Below are 26451 nucleotides of genomic sequence, written 5' to 3' on the forward strand. Positions count from 1 at the left end.
TAAATCCTACGTCGGAAGGCAATTGTTTGCTTGGAATGAAGCCTTTAAACAAAGATAACAAAGATCAAATACTTTCAAGTCATGCCCCGAAAAAGGCAGACAGACAGACATTTAGACAGACAGACGAACGGACGGACGAACGGACGGAAGGACGGACGGACGGACGGACTGGCAGGCAGACAGACTGGCGGTCAGGCAGGCAGAAAGGCGGGCAGGCAGACAGGCAGGCAGACAGACAGATTTAGCTTAAAACTTGCTCGAAGTTGACCAATGAAATATCGCAATACTTCTCAGGATATATATTGCCACTATTGTTCATTTTTATTCCAGTATTAACGGTTTAAATAGGCAGTTTCGGTCTTACAATGTAGGATACATTGATTTTCTTTTGAATCATTCACGTTTGAATTATCATACAGACATTTGAAGCTGCTACTACGACTCACGATGAAAGAATGACAGCTTGCTCCAGATGTCCACTGTGAAACACACATACTGCGGAGATGGCAAAACGATGTTGATGAACATGCCCAGGCATGTTCCATGCAGTACCATGATTATATATCAATCACTTTCACAAAAGATAAAGGTGCTTAATATCAGTGTAATTGTTTCAATTATTAAAAATAGTATCTAATAGGATTATTTAATATCTATAAAGTTTTTGCTTTCATTAGAATTTGTATAAAAACATTTTTGGTTATGTTTTAAACCCAGGACCATGGCTAATCTGATTGATATGACCACACTGCTGGGAAAGCTGTGCTGCAGCATGACAGTATATGTTGCTAAATTAATGATAACATTACTACTTATTTTTTGTTTTCCAGGATTGTCATACAAAACTGTAAGTAAAAGTAATGATACATGTTACTCAAATATTAATAATTCACTATAACACTATTCAATGCAACATAAAACAACATTGTAAAATAATCTGTTTAAAGTTCTAATGCATGTGTATAATAATTAAGCACAACGATTCAAGTTGTAGATATGTGTACTTGATTTATTGTAGTATATATTCCACAGGCTCGCAGTATGGCACAGACCCTCTTGTAGAAGAGAATCAACAGCTGAGGGAGGAGAACGAAAAATTGAGGAAAGAGCTGCAGATGTTTGAGTTTGGCGTCAACAATTCTAAGGATGATGACAAGGACACAATATTTTACACTGGTCTGCCAACCTTTGCTTTCTTTATGTGGTTATAGAGGTAATTAATGGGTCATTCAAGGGAGAAAACTATTATATTAAATAATGACTCAAACAATGAATGATCACCCTTTGTTTTTGCGAGGCTTCTTATAAGAATTCGGTCTGAAGTAAACAACTAAATAATTCACCATTGTAATACGTCAATTACAAATGTTATGGTGAATCTGTGTGGATGTTGCTTGATATGCATGGGATTAACAATCATAACTTTAATATAAAAAACTGCTCAGTGTTGCCATTTTATTTAAAACAAATGTTTGTAAAAAATTATAAGATTCCGTTTCAGCTTCTTTCTTCCTATGGCACAGAAGATGCAGTATTGGAATGGCGCCAAAACCCCAGTGATGGATAGGCAGAAACCACAATTTGATTGACCAGTTGTTTGCAGTGCTCAGGAGACTGTAAGTGTGAAATTATGTATTAAATTAATATATATATTTCACGGCGGTGATTGTAGTGGTGACTCCCCATCTCTACAAAGGATAAAACACCAATTTAACACCGAATTAAAAATCCAGCAGGAAGTTGCAGAATATGATTATCATGAGTGAAAAAATAATTCAATTATTACTTGATTAATAGGGGAGGTGTCCCCTCCCGACAAGATATGTTAGACTAGGTTTACACAAGCATATACTTTGAGTAAAATCGGCCTAAAAACCAGTGTTTCTTTTTGGCAATATTTTCAAATTTAAGCAAGAGGCAAATTTCAAAATAACAGGCGAAGGCATTCATAAAGCGCATAAAATACCCAGAAGATGGTAGAAACAAGCGCAATTAGTCTGCATTATTGGGAGCTGGTCAGTCAAGCACCTTGCAGGGTCTGTCTCGATATCTTCTTCAGTGACTACGTGGCCAAGAAAAGATTCCTGCTCCTGAATAAAGAAACACTTTTGTGGTGATAACTTCAGCCCTCACTCCGTAAGCCTTGTAAATAAGATGTCTATTCGTCTCAAGTAGTCCTCGTACGTACCGGTTAATGTGATCAGGTCATTCAGATGTATGACGCAGATACTCATGTTCAGGTGTCCGAAACACCCCTCCATCAGCCGCTGATAAGTCGCTGGGCTGATGGACATACCAATATTTTAACGTACACGTAAAAATTAAATGAGATATAAAGGATTCATTTGAACTAATCCATATTGAGATAAATAACTCAATAACTCAAGCTATTTCCAGCGTGGCATGATCTCTTACTCTCACTCTTACACTTAGTAAATGACTATGTTGTTTAAACGATCTGGCTGCCGTTCATGTATATATGTGGGTGCATATGAGTATTTGGATTTCCAAAGAAAATGAACGTGTCATTTTTGCTGGTTTTGAGGAAACTATAGCAGTTAACTTTAGGCGCAGACTACTTTTGACAAAACTAATGATAAGTTGAACTGAAGCAGAAATAAGATTTTCAACGAAAGTAGATAAATCCGTGTCATCTGCAATGTCTAAAACTACTAGTAATTGTTTCTCAGAAATAGTGTCTTTATTATAAACAAAAAAAATGATTGAAAAGTCTTTAGGTACTCTACCAGATGTTGAGACGGTGTCATATCATATCTCAGACATAATGCATAATGCAACTCTCTTTACGATTATTGAGAACAAGAAGGAAGGTGTGATGTATAGAACCAAGTTTGAATAAAACCAGACTGAAATGAGGTGAAACAATACTAAAAGTTGAAAATTTATCTATTTAAGATTCTTTCTAGGACTAACATTGCTGACAACACTTAAAACAGAAATTGACCTATAATTACCAACATCCTGAGGTTCAGATTTCTAATAAATGGCGAAAATAATAGCTGAATTTCAAAGACAATGTACCTTTCATGAAAGTAGTGAAGAATTGAAACATTCTTGTAACAGTTGAGCGATTCTAGTTTTCGTAGGTTAAAGGATACCAGTCACCTTCATCCGCAAATGATTGGACCAGACCAATGTCGTTGTTAAGTTGATCAGCAAAAGAAATAGGATTGTGACTGATAATATATAGACGTGTCATCTGCAAAGAGTCTAATAGGTGACTGTTTTTTCACGAACGGTACCGTTGTTACAGGCTACGAAAAGAAGGCATCATAGGATAGAGCCTAGAGGTACTCCAGCTGATATTCAGACGGTGTCAGAGATGATAACTGAAAAATAACTGACTACATTATATCACTGAATCTGTAAGCATGGAAAGTAGGGAGCGTTTGATACCACTTGACGAATGGTGAAGAGATGACCTATATGCCATTCATAGTCAAAGGCTTTTGAGAAATTGCATAACACAGCTCTCAACATGTTTCAAAAGTCAAAAGAAGAGTTAGTTTTCCGAATATTTCGGTCAAATTGTTAAAAGTGAGATTGTTTTGCCTTCTCAACAATATATATTTTTTACACGACTGTGCCTTATATCAGACGTGCGCTAATGTTCATTCAGGTCGGTACGTTTAGCCTATGTATAAAAGCCAATCACCCCTGTCAAGGTGTCTTCCCTTATTGCAGATGGTAGCAACTTTTTAAAAATATACATTTTTTGTAAAGGTACGTCAGTTGATAGGTTTTCAGTGTTATATCCCAATGACAACATATGTTCCAGTCAAAATTTGAGACAATTCTGCTTAATGTGCTTCTTACCTCATAAGCACTGACATTTTAATGAATATTTCTGAGTGATTAGCGGTAGAAGATGCTTCAGAGCTAAGGATGACGAGGAGAAAAAGGCCCAGGGTCGGTATTCATAAAACATCCTAAGTCATTTTCTAACTACAATCCACTTCCTAATCTATTCATAGTGAAATAAAAATAGTTTGAACTTTGTGTAGGGTATTTTGAAAATAAATTGTTTCCGACATTTTTAAGTTAGTATAGCAAATGACCAATGAGAGACTTAACTTGAATAATTCTAAAAGAGACGTGCTTGTTTTTACAGACCAATCACCATCCGCAATCAAGTAATTTCAAAAATAATTTAGTTAGGTTTTACCAGGAGTACATGTCCGACCACATAAGGGGAATCTACCATTATATTTATGTATACGAATGGGTGGGTTGCATTAGTTTATTATTCCTATTGCTTATCATAAAAACATATGTATTATTGTTATCATTATTGTTATTATTATTTTTATTATTATTATTATTATTATTATTATTATTATTATTATTATTATTATTATTATTATTATTATTATTATTTTTATTATTATTATTGTTATTATTATTATTATTATTATTCAACAACTGCATATGTGTGAGAAGCATTTTAAGATATAATATGTGCCTAAAAAGGTTTATTTCCATGCGGACATCATTTAGGATTTTTAAGCAGGAAACAAACTCACTTGTGTGATTTAACATTTTGTATGGAGGTTTCAGCCGTCGGGAAAAAAGAGCTAAAAGAAATCATATTGGATATTGTTGTGTGTCCCTTTAACAAACTATTTAATAAGTTATATTCGTACTGTCCTCGAGGGAATTTGGCTTCATATGTATTATATACATACGTTTTATATTGAAACCAATAACTCAATGGGAAGTCGTATCACATATACATTGCCTTTACACAATGAATGTTTAAGCGTTTATCAAGTTGCGTTATTTCAAATGAAATATAACTGCTAATAATGTCGTTCCGGAGGAACAGTGTGATTGTTCTCGGATTTTTACTTGTTTTTACAATAGGTATCCAATTGTATGTTAACTTTTTCTACAGAAGTGTTCAATATACCGCTCATTATTTTAACTTTTAAAAAAGTGACAGGAATACATAACGATATCGACCGCTGGAAGAACAAGGATGATGTTAGAAAAGACTCGAACATTCATATAAGGGCAAATGAATTTATGAATCAGTTGAACTCACAGAATGTTATTGACTCCGAGAACTTATCATGGCTTACTGGTAATATTGAAACGAAGGTTAACGCGCAAATACAGCCCTTACCCAATGTTTCAAGGAATGGTGGTTTTGAGGATAACGATTGTTTACAAGTATATGTATTTTTCCATTCTCATAACGATGCAGGCTACGTAAGAACATATCGCGAATACTACAATGAGTTTACAAGACACATTTTGGATCTACTGATGAAGAAAATGAACGAGTTCAGGTCAGTCATAATGCACGTATCAAACATCTTGTTATCCTACAGGCGAAGTAAGGCGGAACGGGAGTGGAGTACCCTAGTAATACACATAGCAAACAAAAGGCGGTGTTCAATCAATTTAATATAATATATTGGAGTTTGGTCGTGTGTGCCCATTGCCTTGCGCCTCTAAACAGGGTTTACGACTACTTGGTTTATAGTTATCGATGTATTGACTAGATCTCGAAAACACTGATTATTATGCACTTTGACACACCGACTGAGGTTGTTGCCCATGCAAATAGACTTGGCAAGGTTTTCACCTTCATATTTTGATAATTAGAACATGAGGTATGAGGACGAATAAGGGTATTTCAGGGACTAGTTAAAAAGAGGTTATTTTAGACACCCGATGAGATCACCATCCTGTAAATGTCATTTAAACGGGTGCTCCTGACAAATTACATTTGTTAGAAGTGTTCAGATTTTAAGCTTTTATTTAATAGTTACATACATTGTATGTTTATTGTGCTTGCTTTCTAATGATCTCCCTTTCATACCTCGAGACGCCATGTAGAAAGTAGTCCTCGCTAAATATATAAATTCCGCATTGTGCGTTTTGTTTTTTGTTTTAATCGATGTTTATGTTGTTTTAAATAGATATTTCTATGCATGTATTTTTTCTGGAGGTTTATTTTAATTTTAGGTGTTGTTTGTTTATGCTTAATAATTATCTGCAACAATTTGACAGTGTATTATTATTCCAATTCCGAATAAATTGGGCGATTGTCCCGAAGATGCTTTGATTATTACAATGCATATATTTCTCATATTTTCAACCATAGAGACGCTACATTTGTCTGGACTGAAATTTGTTTTCTACAAGAATGGTGGGAGGAGCAAACGGCAGCCACTCGTGAGCTTCTGAAACAGCTGGTGAAAGGTACTAAATGAATGCGCATGCGAGTGAAGGTCTATTCACATCTTTTACAACAACGCGAAGAATATTTAAGAAATATTACACAGCACTGAGGGTCTTATGGCATTATAAGGACCGGCCAGTCAGCCACCGAAAGTGTATATTACCATTAAATACCTTTAAAGCGCTTTAGATGTGTTTTATTGAACAGAGCTAATAAAGTTTACTTGCGACTAATTTTCGCCGTTGTGGAATTAGAAAGCCGCACTTACCAGTTGTATGACGTCACCTGTCCATATTACATTTTTGGCGAGGTCCGGACCGGCCAAAAATATGATATGGACCGCTGACGTTATAAAATATATATATACAAGAAGGGACACATTTATGTAAGGTATAATATAAGGCCTCCGGCACATGATATATAACACATAATATCAAAGTGTATTTCAAATGTATAAAGGCCTTGGGGCAATGAGCAAACATGATGTTTCGGTGTGAAATGTAGTTAAGCAAATTTAACGAAATACTATTTTATAAGAATAAGTTGCTGTTTGCTCAAATATCGTCTTTGAAGAGCACAGTTTTTAATCGCGTTATAAACGGTACTGGGCGATTTAATTGGTGCGTGAATAGTTGATTAACATAAGCACTTGATTAACATAAGCACTTGATGTTATTAATGTATTTTTAAAATGTCAAACTATTCATCATTGTTGTTCTTTATGGCCTAATTGATAAGACATCGGTTTACTATTTTTTGACATTAGGGTTCGCATCCCACTTTAATCACTTTAATCAAATTATTTTGAAAAATTGTATTGTTTATGCAATTTCGAAATCATAGAGTAAAATAATAATTAAAAAAGTATATTTTAATGCATTCCCTGGAAAACCTATATTTGATAAAAAAAAGATCAAAAGCAAGTCCCTTTCAGGGATTTATGCAATTCAACTTGGGCCGTATTTAAAAACGATATTAGATTTATCTTGATTTGAAAAGCAGAATCAGAATTCAGTGACTGGGCTGTAAAATTAATCGGCCACTATACTAAAAAGAATCACTAAAGCATATCTACGGAGTGATATGGCAAATTAACATGTGGCATACACATACTCACAAGAAATGGGCACGATAATAACCGTGTAGGTATGCTAAATACGGGCATTATTGATGTCATTTATACATTTGTAGAGGGCCGACTTGAGATATCCCCCGGGGGTTGGGTGGTAGCAGATGAGGCGTCTGTCCCTTACACTGCCTACCTTGACCAACTGTCCGAAGGCCGGAATTGGGTCAAGCGTAACATTGGAACATTGTCAGATATTTCTTTTGGCCTGGATCAGGTATTATGTATTTGTATTGAGTATTGCATATGGATAAATATATAATATAGTATTTATAACATAATCTCAATAATTGATTGGTTTTCCATAATATTTAATATTTACATTCCTCGTACAATACCTTAAATGCACCTTGTACATGTATTAATTTCTCGCTGAACGCAACATCTTCGGAAGACCATTGGTACAACAAATTATGCGTTTGATGTTATTTAAATGACGTTATCGATAACTATCACTTTCAATTATTTTATTTGATCAGTGTGACTTTACAAAATGTCAAAGTGGATCAATATTAAATGAATGTCCGTTAAAACTGCTATTTGGGGTCAAATCTGAACATGCTTATACAGATCTTGTTTCGGTTATGCTAATTTCTTGAACGTATTAAATATATTTATTGTTAGAATTACAGTCGAAGCCCGTTGGCTCGAACTCCAGGGGACCAGCGAAAATAACCGCGATCTTTGGGAAATTCGATCCAAGCGTGAAAGCTTACTTTCAGTAGTATGAAATATGTCCTTAACATCCAGTTCGAGCCAACGCGTAAATCGAGCCAAGCGAGTTCGAGCCAACGGGGTTCTACTGTATGTGACTTTTAAACATATTTCTCTTGTCCCTTGAAAACATATAACATGACTTAGTGAGCTTAAACATAAGATCTAACCCTTACCTTTGGACATTCATCTCGCTTAAAGATTCACTACTACTCCCAAATAAGATTTACCACAATTAATACAATTGTTTAAATATACCAGAAAGGATGAATACATTTCGAAAACAATGATTCTTATGAAGGAAACCGAGTTTAATTCGAAAGAAAGGGACAGAAAAACACGGTATGTCTACCTTATGAGACGATAGTAGAGGACAGTAAATATTTTAGCGTTTACCAATCATTTAATATGTTATGGTTTTCAGCTATTAAATAAACGGTTACAATCTTGTTATCAGTAATTAATATGTTCAATAAATGCATTATTTAGTAAGTACTTACAGATTTGTCACTCAAAAATTATGTTTGTTATACATATGTATTGATTTTGAATAAGAGTGTCGCTTTAAGCTGTAAAGGGGGACATTGAAAGCGTTTTACCAACATGATTAATGTCACTTTTGCTTTTAATTAAACCGAAACGTATGTTTAATACTGTTGGTGTTATTTGGCTGTCAAATGATCGTTCTGCAATATTGTATTTATCTGTTAATGTTCCGTAGTTCACCTTGTCTCCTGGTGCCGCCTATATGCAACACCACTATGGGATTCGAAATGCTGTGTTAAAGCGGTTACATCATGGAATCAAGGCGTTTATGATGACAAACCGGTTAATGAACTTCTGGTGGCGACAGGAATGGGATAAAAGCGGTGAACACGATACTTTCGTGCAGGTGAATATAATCTGTTTATGTGTTTCTTTCCACTCAGTTAACCTATCTCTTTCTATTTCTCCTTCCTATATATCTGTTTGTTTTAGTTCTTATGTACTTTTTTTTCTTCATAACGCATATAATACCAGAACGGTTATATACCATGGAGCAGTAGGCAACACGCCTATATAACTTAAGAGAAAACATGTTGCCTACCAACTATTTACATTTAAAAAACATAGTGGACACTGACACTTAATCATATGCCTTATGCATTAACGAACTCTTTTTTCAGGGACAAGTGATAATAAATATATAATTCATATTAAGTTCCATGTTATTTGTGTTTGCGTTTACAGTTTATGGTGATAAAAAAGTGAAAAGCAAAAAAAAAGCCAAACACACCATTAAAAAGACATCATACAGTTATCACTTTACATGAATATGGGGTTTACTGCCTGTTGATCAGTGAAACATGGGGTCATTTAAAGAATTGGATGACGCGATAACCAAAACATTAAATGACAAAGTTTATGTAATTTGTGAATGTGTTACATGTGAAAAGTGGACGCCTATGCACCTCATATTACTATGTTATCAGTTTTAGTGTTGTTGATTTTTAGCGGTTAAGGATTTGTAAACATTATACAAAAAATAATATTACAAACAATCCTTTTTTGCCTTCAATATTTGCAAAAATACTCGTATGATTTAAGCTGAAATAAATGACAAATAAACGCAAGAACAACTGACCTATAGGCCTTATACGTCCGTGATATAATACACTTTCGGCCATTTATTACAATTATTGATAATTAGCGCGAATTACTCTTTCAAACGATAAGAAATCATATTCGGTTTCCAAGCATGAGCCTGCCAAAGGCATGATCACATGACAGGTACAATGACAGGTACAATGACAAGTACAATGACAAGTACAATGACAGGTACAATGAAAGGTACAATGACAGGTACAATGACAAGTACAATGACAGGTACAATGAAAGGTACAATGTTAGGTACAATGACAAGTACAATGACAGGTACAATGTTAGGTACAATGAAAGGTACAATGACAAGTACAATGTTAGGTACAATGACAGGTACAATGAAAGGTACAATGACAAGTACAATGTTAGGTACAATGACAAGTACAATGACAAGTACAATGTTAGGTACAATGACAAGTACAATGACAGGTACAATGATAGGAACAATGACAAGTACAATGACAGGTACAATGATAGGAACAATGAAAGGTACAATGACAAGTACAATGACAAGTACAATGTTAGGTACAATGACAAGTACAATGACAAGTACAATGTTAGGTACAATGACAAGTACAATGACAGGTACAATGATAGGAACAATGAAAGGTACAATGACAAGTACAATGTTAGGTACAATGACAAGTACAATGACAAGTACAATGTTAGGTACAATGACAAGTACAATGACAGGTACAATGATAGGAACAATGAAAGGTACAATGACAAGTACAATGACAGGTACAATGAAAGGAACAATGACAAGTACAATGACAGGTACAATGTTAGGTACAATGACAAGTACAATGAAAGGTACAATGACAGGTACAATGACAGGTACAATGACAAGTACAATGACAGGTACAATGAAAGGTACAATGAGAAGTACAATGAAAGGTACAATGTCAGGTACAATGACAAGTACAATGACAGGTACAATGATAGGTACAATGACAAGTACAATGATAGGTACAATGATAGGAACAATGACAAGTACAATGAAAGGTACAATGACAGGTACAATGACAGGTACAATGACAGGTACAATGACAGGTACAATGAAAGGTACAATGAGAAGTACAATGAAAGGTACAATGACAAGTACAATGACAAGTACAATGACAGGTACAATGAAAGGTACAATGACAGGTACAATGAGAAGTACAATGAAAGGTACAATGACAAGTACAATGACAGGTACAATGACAAGTACAATGACAAGTACAATGACAGGTACAATGACAAGTACAATGAAAGGTACAATGAAAGATACAATGACAAGTACAATGATAGGTACAATGAAAGGTACAATGACAGGTACAATGACAGGTACAATGATAGATACAATGAAAGGTACAATGACAGGTACAATGACAAGTACAATGACAAGTACAATGACAGGTACAATGACAAGTACAATGAAAGGTACAATGACAGGTACAATGACAAGTACAATGATAGGTACAATGACAAGTACAATGAAAGGTACAATGACAGGTACAATGACAAGTACAATGAAAGGTACAATGACAGGTACAATGACAGGTACAATGAAAGGTACAATGACAAGTACAATGAAAGGTACAATGAAAGGTACAATGACAGGTACAATGATAGGAACAATGACAAGTACAATGAAAGGTACAATGTTAGGTACAATGACAAGTACAATGACAGGTACAATGATAGGAAGAATGACAAGTACAATGACAGGTACAATGACAAGTAAAATGATAGGTACAATGACAAGTAAAATGATAGGTACAATGACAAGAACAATGACAGGTACAATGACAAGTACAATGATAGGAACGATGACAAGTACAATGAAACGTACAATGACAAGTACAATGATAGGTACAATGACAGGTACAATGACAGGCACAATGACAGGTACAATGACATGAGCAATGACAGGTACAAAGACAAGTACAATGACAGGTACAATGACAAGTACAATGATAGGTACAATGACAGGTACAATGATAGGTACAATGACAAGTACAATGACAAGTACAATGATAGGTACAATGACAGGTACAATGATAGGTACAATGACAGGTACAATGACAAGTACAATGATAGGTACAATGACAAGTACAATGATAGGTACAATGACAAGTACAATGATAGGTACAATGACAAGTACAATGACAAGTACAATGATAGGTACAATGACAGGTACAATGACAAGTACAATGACAGGTACAATGACAAGTACAATGATAGGTACAATGACAGGTACAATGAAAGGTACAATGACAAGTACAATGACAAGTACAATGACAGGTACAATGACAAGTACAATGACAAGTACAATGATAGGTACAATGACAGGTACAATGACAAGTACAATGACAGGCACAATGACAAGTACAATGACAGGTACAATGACAAGTACAATGATAGGTACAATGACAGGTACAATGACAGGTACAATGATAGGTTCAATGACAAGTCCAATGATAGGTACAATGACAAGTACAATGAAAGGTACAATGACAGGTACAATGACAAGTACAATGATAGGTTCAATGACAAGTACAATGATAGGTACAATGACAAGTACAATGAAAGGTACAATGACAAGTACAATGATAGGTACAATGACAGGTACAATGACAAGTACAATGATAGGTTCAATGACAAGTACAATGATAGGTACAATGACAAGTACAATGAAAGGTACAATGACAAGTACAATGACAAGTACAATGACAGGTACAATGACAAGTACAATGACAAGTACAATGATAGGTACAATGACAGGTACAATGACAAGTACAATGACAGGCACAATGACAAGTACAATGACAGGTACAATGACAAGTACAATGATAGGTACAATGACAGGTACAATGACAAGTACAATGATAGGTTCAATGACAGGTACAATGACAGGTACAATGACAAGTACAATGACAAGTACAATGATAGGAACAATGACAAGTACAATGACAAGTACAATGACAGGCACAATGACAAGTACAATGACATTTACAATGACAGGTACAATGACAGGTACAATGACAGGTACAATGACAAGTAAAATGATAGGTACAATGACAAGTACAATGACAAGTACAATGACAGGCACAATGACAAGTACAATGACAGGTACAATGACAAGTACAATGATAGGTACAATGACAGGTACAATGACAAGTACAATGATAGGTACAATGACAGGTACAATGACAAGTACAATGATAGGTACAATGACAGGTACAATGACAAGTACAATGACAGGCACAATGACAAGTACAATGACAGGTACAATGACAAGTACAATGATAGGTACAATGACAGGTACAATGACAAGTACAATGATAGGTACAATGACAGGTACAATGACAAGTACAATGACAAGTACAATGATAGGAACAATGACAAGTACAATGACAAGTACAATGACAAGTACAATGACAGGCACAATGACAAGTACAATGACATTTACAATGACAAGTACAATGACAGGCACAATGATAGGTACAATGATAGGTACAATGACAAGTACAATGAAACGTACAATGATAGGTACAATGACAGGTACAATGACAAGTACAATGATAGGAACAATGACAAGTACAATGACAGGCACAATGACAGGTACAATGACATGAGCAATGACAGGTACAAAGATATTTACAATGACAAGTACAATGATAGGTACAATGACAAGTACAATGACATTTACAATGACAAGTACAATGAAACGTACAATGATAGGAACAATGACAAGTACAATGACATGAGCAATGACAGGTACAAAGACATTTACAATGACAAGTACAATGATAGGTACAATGACAAGTACAATGAAAGGTACAATGACAAGTACAATGAAAGGTAAATGACAAGTACAATGATAGGTACAATGACAGGTACAATGACAGGTACAATGAAAGGTACAATGACAAGTACAATGATAGGTACAATGACAAGTACAATGAAAGGTACAATGACAGGTACAATGTTAGGTACAATGACAAGTACAATGCTAGGTACAATGACAAGTACAATGCTAGGTACAATGACAGGTACAATGAAACGTACAATGATAGGTACAATGACAGGTACAATGAAACGTACAATGATAGGTACAATGACAGGTACAATGACAAGTACAATGATAGGAACAATGACAAGTACAATGACAGGCACAATGACAGGTACAATGACATGAGCAATGACAGGTACAAAGATATTTACAATGACAAGTACAATGATAGGTACAATGACAAGTACAATGACATTTACAATGACAAGTACAATGAAACGTACAATGATAGGAACAATGACAAGTACAATGACATGAGCAATGACAGGTACAAAGACATTTACAATGACAAGTACAATGATAGGTACAATGACAAGTACAATGAAAGGTACAATGACAAGTACAATGACATTTACAATGACAAGTACAATGAAACGTACAATGGTAGGAACAATGACAAGTACAATGACATGAGCAATGACAGGTACAAAGACATTTACAATGACAAGTACAATGATAGGTACAATGACAAGTACAATGAAAGGTACAATGACAAGTACAATGACAGGTACAATGACAGGTACATTGACAGGTACAATGACAAGTACAATGATAGGTACAATGACAGGTACAATGACAAGTACAATGATAGGTTCAATGACAAGTACAATGATAGGTACAATGACAAGTACAATGAAACGTACAATGACAAGTACAATGACAAGTACAATGACAGGTACAATGACAAGTACAATGACAAGTACAATGATAGGTACAATTACAGGTACAATGACAGGTACAATGACAGGTACAATGACAAGTACAATGATAGGTACAATGACAGGTACAATGACAAGTACAATGATAGGTTCAATGACAAGTACAATGATAGGTACAATGACAAGTACAATGAAAGGTACAATGACAAGTACAATGACAAGTACAATGACAGGTACAATGACAAGTACAATGACAAGTACAATGATAGGTACAATTACAGGTACAATGACAAGTACAATGACAGATACAATGACAGGTACAATGACAGGTACAATGACAAGTACAATGAAAGGTACATTGACAAGTACAATGACAGGTACAATGACAAGTACAATGATAGGAACAATGACAAGTACAATGAAAGGTACAATGATAGGAACAATGACAGGTACAATGACAAGTACAATGAAACGTACAATGACAAGTACAATGACAGGTACAATGACAAGTACAATGATAGGTACAATGACAGGTTCAATGACAGGTACAATGACAGGTTCAATGACAAGTACAATGACAGGTACAATGACAGGTACAATGACAGGTACAATGACAAGTACAATGACAGGTACAATGACATGAGCAATGACAGGTACAAAGACATTTACAATGACAAGTACAATGATTGGTACAATGACAAGTACAATGAAAGGTACAATGACAGGTACAATGACAGGTACAATGACAGGTACAATGACAAGTACAATGACAGGTACAATGACATGAGCAATGACAGGTACAATGACAGGTACAATGACAAGTACAATGACAGGTACAATGACAAATACAATGATAGGTACAATGACAAGTACAATGATAGGTACAATGACAGGTACAATGACAGGTACAATGACAAGTACAATGAGAAGTACAATGACAAATACAATGATAGGTACAATGACAAGTACAATGATAGGTACAATGACAGGTACAATGACAGGTACAATGACAAGTACAAAGACAGATACACTGACAGGTACAATGCCAGCTACAATGAAAGGTACAATGACACATGAAGTTTTCTTTCAATTCAATAATATGTTGAAAATTATTTGACTAATATGATAAGAACAAAATAAATCGTATGATTAAGGTACAGAAAAAATGAAACCATTAATATTTTTTTTTTCTAATAAATAGCTTTGCAACAAACATTCCAGTAAAAAGCTTCCCCAAAACAATAATGATTTGTTTTATATGTTTCTTAATGATATTCATATTTTGTTGACAAATAAAATCAAAGGAATTACGATTACGCATTAATTTAAAAAAAATGTATCAACCTATATTGTGTGCCTTTAAAAAAGTTCATTATTAGATATATGAATGCTGGATTAATTGCAATTGCAATTTTGCAGGTCGAGCCATATGAATGGCTTAGTTTTCCAGATAGCTGCGGCCCAGACCGAAATGTATGTTCTGACCTTGATCTTACAAATCATGCGCGATTACCCGATCTGAACACACCAGAGATCAATAAAACGATTCATTTACGATACCATAAGTACAATAACCTTGATGATTTTGCAACAAAACTAGTAAAGGCGCTGCATCAAAAGAGTGAAGGCTATCAGCACAAACAGATTCTTCTGCCTTTGGGAGATGACTTCAGATACAACACTGAAGCCGACTGGAATCAACAGTACCGAAACACGCAAATACTCATGAGGTATATCAATTCACAAAGCAAATTTAAAACGAACATCACATTTGGTACGCTGCAGAAATTCTTCGATGACATGAAAACAAACAAAGCCAACACCAATTTACACTATCCAATTATTACTGGAGATTTTATGCCTCTAAAAGTCAAATCTTCGCCTTTCTACTGGAGCGGTTCTTTCACCACAAGACCCTTTCTAAAAAGACTTGGCCGAGAGGTACAAGAGTCTGTTACGGCAACAGACTGCTTTCTGGCTTTGTCTTTAATGAAGTTTTCTCGAAACAAAATTGATATTAACAGGCTTAAATATTTGACAAAAAATGTTTCTGATTGTAGACATGAAGTAAATCTATTTCAACACCATGATGCTGTTACGGGAACGTCAAGAGCTCGCGTGATTTTAGACTATGAAACACGATTGCTCAAGACGTTTGTTCAATCTCAAGATCTCCTAGCTTCTATTTTGCTTCAGTTTATAACTGAAACAAATCAACACGCCGTAACAAGGAACGTATTCTTTGTTCCTTTAGCACATCGACACCAACATAACCATTTAATTGATGGCTTCAACATAAACTTTCCAGATACAAATGACACAGAAGTAAGTTTAATGTTTGTGAATTCTTACCACAGAACTAGGAAACACGGGACGAACATGGAAATAGATGTTCAAAGGAACAAACGTCTGATGGTATTGGACAATCATGGACGTAAAGTAGACTTTCAAGAAAAAATTGTAACCGAAAATAAACGAAGAATATCTTTCGATGTAGATATTCCAGCATTGGGATGGGTGATATTTAAAGTAGTTAACAACTTAAAAGTGTCAAATCAAATACCGATAAAAAAGAACAAACAAGATTTAAGAGAACATGTGCTTGATGAAACAGCTAATGTGTGTGAAAATAATTTTATTAAAGTATCGTTTCCCGCATCATCGGGATCAACTATACTATTGTGTAACAAAGTTGATGATGTTTGTGTGAATTTAAAAGTTGCCTTTTCGCATTATGATGCACCTGGTTCATGTTTTACTACGGGTATGAATGGTCGATTAATTTCACTTGAGACTGATTTTATATCAGAAACTAAACAGTGCGTCTTTAGATTGCAAAATAAACAAGAAACAATTGCTATGGTAGCAACATTTGCAAACACATCAGGTCAATTTGGAAGCCTACTGCAAATCGATGTTATATCACACCTGTTCAATTATAACAAAGCGTTTGTAGGTGAATTAATCATAGCTATTCAGACTGAACTGAATAGTACATTGTATACGGACATAAATGGCTTGTGGCCGTCTAAAAGAGAACATCGACAGCAATTACAGTTCGGTGCTAGTGTTTATCCGATGACCTCCTTTGCTTTACTTCAGGATAATGAACGAAGGTTGAATGTCTTTACAAATGCCGCTCGTGGCGTTACAAGTCAAAAACCCGGGAATTTAGCTGTTGTAATCGACAGAGCTGGTCCTATTAGAATGTCAGGTTTGAACGAACCAGTAAATGATAAGAAGTTATCGAAAACAAGCCTCTTCCTAGCCTTGGAGAAGCAACCAACAAACAATGGCGAATATAATAGTTTGTCTAGAATAAGCATTCTACAAAACGGTCTTGTTCAGCATCCTGTATATGCCTTTAGCATTAAGGACGCGACGAGACATATACCTCCATACTATTCCTTTGCTAGAAAAGGCATTGATATTTTGCCAGAAGATGTCGAAATTGCAAATTTCAAAGTTCTTGTAAACGACGAATCAGCCATGGAATCCCAAAGTAGAATTTCTTTGAGTTTGACTCTTTATCGGCATGCATGTTATGACACGTATGAGAAGTACGTAAATATTGACCTTAGGCAACTCTTCAGTGTAGACGAAACACTTGACACATTTTCATGCAAAATGGAATCTGGAGTCTTAGTCGGCTTAGATATGCTCAATGAATGCCGTGTGAGTCTGAAACAATTCGAATTGCTTACGGTAATTATAACCGTATCAAGGAACAACTGATAAGTGAAAGTATTCATAAAATCTTAACAATTTAATTTACTCAAGTCTTCAATGTTAGCCATATATTAAAACCAAGTTATACTGAAACCCTTTAAAAGTTCGATCACTTGTCATTAATCTCAAAAACCAGTTAACAAAATAGTGATTATTCAACCATCGACAACGAAATAATTTTATCTCTGCCGTTGAAAGCGAAACAGAATTACGTCGACCGTCGTAAGCGAAAGAGTGTATTTTGTTCCGTGGAAAACAAACGATATTGCATTTGGTGTACAAGTAATTATTGAACAGAAACATACAGAGATCCATATTCAAATCCGTTAATACTGCTAACGTCCTATGTCCCATTTATATACAGATGTTGATTGCGTTTGGAACCTAAAAGAACAATTGCTGATGATGAACAAATACCTTTAACTTTATCAGGTATCTAAGAATGAATGAATGAATGATAGAATGAGAGGCTACTGGACTTCAGTCTTAACAATTTATACAACACAATATATTATTTATTCCATGTGTGTTTTCAGTGAATAAAATACATATATGACAATCAAAGTGTCCTAGTTTAAATAGGAAGAATTACAGTGACAAACGCACTTGCGAAATAAACCTTATTCAATTACAAATACATTAACAGGAAATCACACAATTCTGCTATACAATGTGTTTGCATATACCTTAAGATTGCGAACAAAGTACTGCTCATTACGCCCCCTACCTCCTGTAAAGAAGATAGGATATACTACTCGGTCCATCGTTCGGTAAAAACAAAAACCACCTACGATTGCAAAGTAGAAAACGCTTGAGTCTTAGGTCCTTAAATTTGGTAACGAGGTGGTTATGATCAGCAGATGACCCCTTTATACTTTGAATTAAGTTGGCCAAAGGTCACGACAAACATTGAACACATGAAGCTTATCCGATTGATAAATAAAGAACGGTTAAGATAACGTTCCGCAAAGTATCTAGACAAAATGGCCATAATGACCCCTATTGATATTAAGGTCATCAGATAAAAGGTCAAGGTAACCTAGAACACGGGAGGTTGTCCAATCAAAATAAGAAGAACTCTTGGTCTTACGGTTATCAGAGTGGGTGGGGGATGTTGGTCATGAGCTGTAGATGTATCCTTGACATTTGATATGTTGAGTAGAAATTAATACGGGTTTTGATTTCTAGATTAACACATCAACGGTCAAGGACATCAGTTTGACCAAATTCAGGTCAAAATGATTGGCATAAAACTTGCAAGAAGTTGACCAATGTCGTATAGCAAGAGCGGATAGATATTACGGTTGTGATAAAGGAGTGGTTCTATTTAATTCAAGATCTGTTACTGTATACATGTCTACTTCAAAATCAAAGAAGAGGGGGAAAGCTGACATCATCCAACGGTACCGCATTGTTATCCTGAAAAAGTTATATTTGAAACATGTTACACGTATTTAAATATTTATATGTCTTTATATGTATTTCAAAATTAGTACTTTATTTATTCAATAATCGAGTATTCTTCTTTAATGTGACCAAACATCATTTCAAAAAATATGTTTTAACTTTGTTGCTGGTTTCACCTTTTCTTTGCTTCTGGTGGTCGTTACAAAACATGAGAATTCATTTCATAGTGAAACAATCTTATGGAACATATATCTTGGCACGGAGGTCCTTTGGAAGCACAAGCTTCGTACATAGTAAGAGAGTTGATTGATTTGAAACTTGTCTTTGACAGCAATAAAAACTTCAACACTGTCAGCACCCCTATCACCGGATTTAAACAGTCAAAATTTCATGAGTCAGTAAGACATATTCAACTATCCGAAATTCAAGACTAAAAGTATCATCACTGTGTACAAGTACAAAACTGTCAAGACAGTATTCTATTGTCCAGAATCACCAAGTTATATCCGATAATCCCGATTGACCGGACGTAGGCAAAGTATTGGGCGATATTTAACAGCCTCCCAACTAGATGGATTTATACGCACCGACAATCATTTCTGTTGGATGACGAGTACAGTTCTGATTGCAAAAGTCTTTATTGCAACAAGACTTGCAGATCGGCAGAGACCTGGTTTGTTGCTGGGTTATCGGCCCACACTGCAATGCAAAATAACATTCGTCAAGAATTCACAAAATTTATGCGAAAGGCTACAGAAACAAGCTCAACAGCAAAAAGTTTAAACATAAACCCGGTTTTATGGCACTGGGCCCAACTTTATGACCTTTAAGAGTACACCGTACATGATAATTTTACCTACCGCCTTATCCACACATCCAAGTTTGAAGTGGGAGTGTCCGATCCAATCAAATTCTTCAATGCCACACACCTAAAAAAGAAATATGTGTCTTAAACATGCCCATTATGAAAGGACAAATAAACTCTGGTCAGTTATGAATTTTAATGTCAAAAGTCTGCGAACAATTTGTAATATAACCATTTAATAACAAATAAACATGTTGCATTCAAATTGTCCAATGCAACTAACCGGAGACAATCAATATTTAAGATTTTTATATATATATATATATATATATATATATATATATATATATATATATATACAAGCAAACAAAACATACGTTGTCTGCTGCATTGCTATTTTCCGTCATAAAGTACTAGATGAGTATTTTAATAAGTATTAATGAACACAACATATTAAGCGGGAACTATGCCATCCCAGATAACATAACAATAATACGCTAAAACAGAAAAAAGGAAGGATACAATATATATTTTTAATTAGCAATGGATGATACCATTTAAATTGGTCGGGAAAATGTTTATAAGATATACATTCACAAATGATGCTTCTTATACAATAGATACAAAGACGCAGTAACGGATAGGTGTTTCAAAAGATTTCTCATTGCGATATAAAAAAAGATGTCTTATTCACCTCATCCGGATGACAAGGCCGAACAGCTGAACATTCTTCAACAGTTTGCACATGACTACAGTCGTAACACATTGGGCCTCGCAATACACCTAGTTGTACAATGCCTTTAGAAAAAACAACAATTAAACCTAGTTTTAAAAAGGGGTTTTATGATTTGTAATGGTGAAAATTTGAAACAATAAAGCTAGGAAATGCCGCCGAGTTTTCAAGAATTTCACGAACAACTTGGAACTAGCAAATTATATAATTATCATTTCTGTTCTTCAAATTGGGTCTATTCTCCTTTTAACTGAAAATAAAACAATTTACCGCCAAATATATAGATAAAACAATTGGAAAGGGTATAGTGCGTTAAATGCGTATGGATGATTTATTAAACTCACCTTCATCTCCACAGCCTTGACCGTTACAATAATTACCAAGGCAACATTGCAAACAGTGATCAGATGAGGTTTGGGCATAAGAACATACCTAAAATAACAATGCGATATACATGTATACATATCTAGTTGAACAAAATGAAGAGCTGGGGCGATATTCAACGTCTTAAGTCATTTCCTAACTGAAGTCACTTTCCTAATTTTTCTTTAATCATTTAAAATAAAAACTTAAGAATGACCTTAAAACATTATTTTCAATGACATTATTGGAAAAAAACATACTTTAATGTTAAAAACACTTATTCAATTTTCTTGATTTGACTGCGAACATTTTAAGAAAATAACTCTAGAAACAACAAAATTCACACATGGTGTGGCGATAGCAGCCTCTGTGTGATTTAAACTGTTTATTGACAACAATGATAGGCGCAACGCCGTCAACTTCACCGACAAAGGCGGCGTTCAAATTCTATAAACCACACTGACAGTTAAATGATTAATGCAAATACAAATGGAAATTATTTTTTTCAAAATATAATAAATTGTCTGAAAAGGCGACAACATTATTGACGTAATACTTATCCAGACAATTGATGAGTACACTCACTTCTGAACTCATGCACCCGGACCGGTACTTGTGTCCACTTCTCTGCACCATACACATCTTTAAAAGCATGTAATTAGCTTTATCAAGAGGTATACGTCTCGCATTAGTATCATTTCATGTCACTTGGAGACAAACAGTTAGCAAAGGTCACATCAAATGGATAACACGTACCAATTTAACAATATTTGGATATAACATTTTTTTCTGCAAGAGTTTCTGCAAGGGTTGATCAAACGATACCTCGTTATAACAATGCTGATGTTAAAAGTAATTAAATAGCAGTTTATTGGGAAAGTGCTATTATGTTGACAAATATTAGGTCTGCCTCTTAAGAACATTCGCGTTCTATTAAGAATTTGTGACACTAGTTTATGACAGTAGATTGCCAAGATCCTGAATGAATTGTTATTACGTTCAGTATTCCCTTTATCCTTGAGTTATGTGATACAATTTGATCGGCATTTAAAACACCTAGAATATAAGTATCTACCATGGCCAAGAGTGTAAGATAGGTTCATCCCGACCCGAGCGTAAGGTGTTTTGCGGAAACGAGGTTTACCGAGTTTCCGCAAAACACCCTGCCCGAGGGTTGCGATGAACCTATTTTACACGAGCAGCTATGGTAGATGCTTTTTCTCCCACCTCAGTTAAACAAAATTAAGTAAAAATTTAATTTTGTGCTTAGTGAAAATAATGGCGTATGGATATGCGATAATTCGTGGTTGTCATGGATATGCGCGCAGTGATTCAGATTATGTTAATACTCAAATCGGTCTTTAAATAGTTCTAAGGAGAGTGAAGCATTATTTCTTGAAAGGTGTGTGAAAACTATTTTATGGTGACATTTGAAGCGAGAAATAATTAATTAGGATTCTAAATATTGCCACAAGACAAGATTTCCATGATGCTACAGACGACAGTCTTCAACAAGGGAGGTAATTACAATGTGGTTACCATTAAAAAGGAGTTCCATACGAGCATTTTATCTTCGACCGTGGGCAAGATAAGAATTTCTAGCATGGTTAAATTATTGGATCTACTTATCTGAAGTGGGAGAACGGTGATTCTGTCATATGTGTAAGCATTAAAATTTGATAATAGTATTTAAAAAATAGTTAACTGACCTTTTCTAAGTGTAAAAGCCGATTTCTAAAGAAAGAACTTCGCTTCATGCACTTGGTGAAAATGTACTGTTCTTTTATATAGTGCATCTGCACGAAGATTGATGTAAATATGCAGTATGTATTACCTCCCCTTTAGCACATTTTGTCACGTGGTCACATAATTCTAGATGACTCATATCCTCACAACTATAACATGTCAGCGATGACGTCACTTGATGAACAATTGCTAAAAATAGAAAAAGAATGCAAACTTTAAAGATAGTTATTCTAGTGTGGTTGTACGCGTAGTTCCATAATTGTTGCCTTTAAAGGTTAAACGTACTATTTCATGATTCAAAATAATACACACAATCAGTATTTTCAATAAATATATCAATTGCTTTACGATTAAAATAAAAATGAAAAACTGATAAAATCAACAAAGTACGCGAACTCGAACGATCGAATGAATGAATGCAAGATGAATTGAACTACGATTTCAATTAAAACACACATACGCATTTGACAGTGTTCTCCTGTGAAGTTCCCGTAGCAATAACATGTGTAGCTAGTCGTGCCGTTGTTGAGACAGGATCCTCCATTTAAACATGGAGAGCTCGCACACGGAACCGGAACTATTGAGTTAATAAGAAAATGTTACGATAGAACCATAATACATATAACTCAAGGGCGATAACTATATTCTTTATTCGTTGATCAAAAACAAAGGTCCTCACCATATGTTTTGGTGTCGTAGGAATGCAAAACAGAATAGGTCCAACATTTCAAGTTATCTTACAATTACAATGCAGTTACAAATTACATTTGTTTAGCAGTTTGGTGGTTGATAATTTACCCTGTTGCAAATGTACAATGTTATTCTGTTAGTATATCCTAAATATATTGAGGCATCGATACGGACCACAGTTCACTAAGATTCAATTATCTGTTAATTGTTTGTAATCTAAATTTTCTTGTTTCAACACCGATTCAAAAAAAGGAATGAAGACAATTACCATTCTTCAATAAGGAATAAAGACAACACTTACGGCAAAGAAATAACACATACATCATTTTTTATCACTTATTATTGCTCTTCCTTATTACCTTAAGTTAAAATAAGCATTTTCATAATTTTGAATTGATCTTGTGACATTTCTTTGCGCCAATAGTAGTAACTACTAATTACTCCATGTTTTCTTGTCAGAAATCACCTCGGGATAAAACATCAAAACGTTTCGGGCCCCTTATCAACAATCTTTAAGTAGGTTCACATTCTTGAAGCGGTAATTCCAAGAAATAATATTACAGTCAAAACGCACTATTTTAAAGTCGTTGAGACCTCGAAAAAACTACAAGATAACGAACATTCGAAATAACAGAAATTCAAACAATGAATAACTTAACCCAAAACATTCGAAATAAGTTCGACATTACCAAAACATCGAGATAGCAGATTTTGCATTGCGAGTTTCCCCTGTAAGTATTTCAAAACAAAATGGTTTCTTTGGTCACCTAAGACACAGGTAGTTTGAATTTACAATTCACACCTTCGCTTCAATAAGTGATTTTAAAGGGACTGTGTCACATATTGGCACCAAAAAAAGATTTTTTTCTGTAACGAATCTCAGGACAATTATCTAATAAAATAATTGTAAAAAAAGTACCAAAATGTTAAAAAAAAAAATTGTGTCGGAGACCGGGTTCGAACCCGCGTCGCCAAAATTGAAGTCCAGCGTCTTACTCACTGAACTGCTTAGGCTTATTCTAATCGTGTGACATAATTAAACTACACATCTACCTCGGTAATATCACGTGATAACACTGACTAGCCAATCACACATAAGGAATGAATTCTACCTGGTAGACATACCCAGTAATCTTTTTTAATGGAAAAATACGAAATAACTGCTAAACTGAAATACATTGTAAACTATGTGGTACTTCAGTTAGAAGTTTCAATGCATTGTACACATCGATGCCAAGTTTATGTCAGTTTTTGACAATTTTCTTTTTATTTTTCGCTATTTTATCATACGTGAGACTGCCCCTTGCCCATTTTTATTAGAACTTTTCTTCTAACGATATTTTGTTGAACGATCGTAAATAAGATGGCTATTGTCCGGAACTCTGTATAAGATGGGACTCTGGATTTTATGCTGTATTAAGATTGATTCTATATGTAATTTAGGTTGAACTCGAAAGAAATAATTTAAATGTTATGGACTATATTATGTATCTTACCCGGACGGGATTACTTATTCTGATAATCTTTTTCGAACAACAATCAATAGTTAAGACTATCAAACAAAGGAAAATGAGAAGGATCTATTTATTAATTGCTTATCTCCTCAGGTGTTTGTAAAAATCCTGGGAAAAAAAGCTTTAAGATATTTAAATTTCGGAAATCACCTATATAAACAGAGTATTTTGAATAACCCAACTCATGGTCATGTTCCACAATTATGTGATGTCTTGATTTTGCCAATCGAATAAGAATTGTCATAGCAACCACAGCAATCACATAACATGTATACAGGCTTATATATAGTCTGTATCAAAATAGCTTGTTTAGGTCCTAAACCTAAAATAGATACGCTAAAGAAACTTATCAAATACATGTCCATTGGAAGTCTTCAAATTATTACCTGCTATTTCACAGTGTTTTCCAGAATATCCTAAGGAACAAACGCACGAGAACTCGCCAAAACCTCCGACACACGTGCTGTTATGAAGACAGTTCACGTGCTGACACTCATCAACACCTGCCGTAAATAATGACCTGCATACAGCTTACAGCCAGCATGGTTATTATCATCTAGAAACAACTGCAACAAGTGTCAACTTATACAGTTGATATCACTCCAAAATGTTTCCAAATGACATTTCATGTTCACGAATATAGTGATGTTTTGTTAATATAGAATTGTTCTTATAAGTTATTTATAAAAACAAATTATGTGTTACTTCAAAATTAGTATTGGTACATAATATCGTAGTTATAATACCCATACGATGTTGCAATGTAGTTATATTACCTTAAAGACTTTGCCCTGTAGTTTGATTACCCTAAAACATTGCATTGTAGTTCACTCTTTACATTGGAGTTCAACTACCCATAAATAATGTTTATAATAAAAACATTAGTATTTTCAATTAATATATCAATCACTAAACGATGAAATAATAACGAAGAACTATTTTAATGAATCATCAGTGAACGAAAGGACGAACGATCGAATGAATGAATGCAAGATGAATTGAACTACGAGTTCAATGAAAACACACATACGTGTTTGACAGTGTACTCCTGTG

General features: G+C 34.7%; 1 protein-coding gene across 1 annotated transcript; it reads left to right on the forward strand.

The window, feature by feature from the left end:
- The first annotated feature begins 81 nt into the window (after positions 1 to 81).
- Positions 82 to 16774, forward strand: LOC128202860 (alpha-mannosidase 2-like). The gene is made up of 7 exons (XM_052904020.1): positions 82 to 262; positions 1033 to 1176; positions 6175 to 6231; positions 7403 to 7554; positions 8773 to 8943; positions 15831 to 16352; positions 16769 to 16774. Exons 1-7 carry the CDS (start codon positions 82 to 84, stop codon positions 16772 to 16774), a joined length of 1233 nt encoding a protein of 410 aa, XP_052759980.1.
- The last annotated feature ends 9677 nt before the right edge of the window (positions 16775 to 26451 follow it).

The sequence above is a fragment of the Mya arenaria genome, chromosome 9 (genome assembly GCF_026914265.1).
Source record: "Mya arenaria isolate MELC-2E11 chromosome 9, ASM2691426v1".
Classification (NCBI taxonomy): domain Eukaryota; kingdom Metazoa; phylum Mollusca; class Bivalvia; order Myida; family Myidae; genus Mya; species Mya arenaria.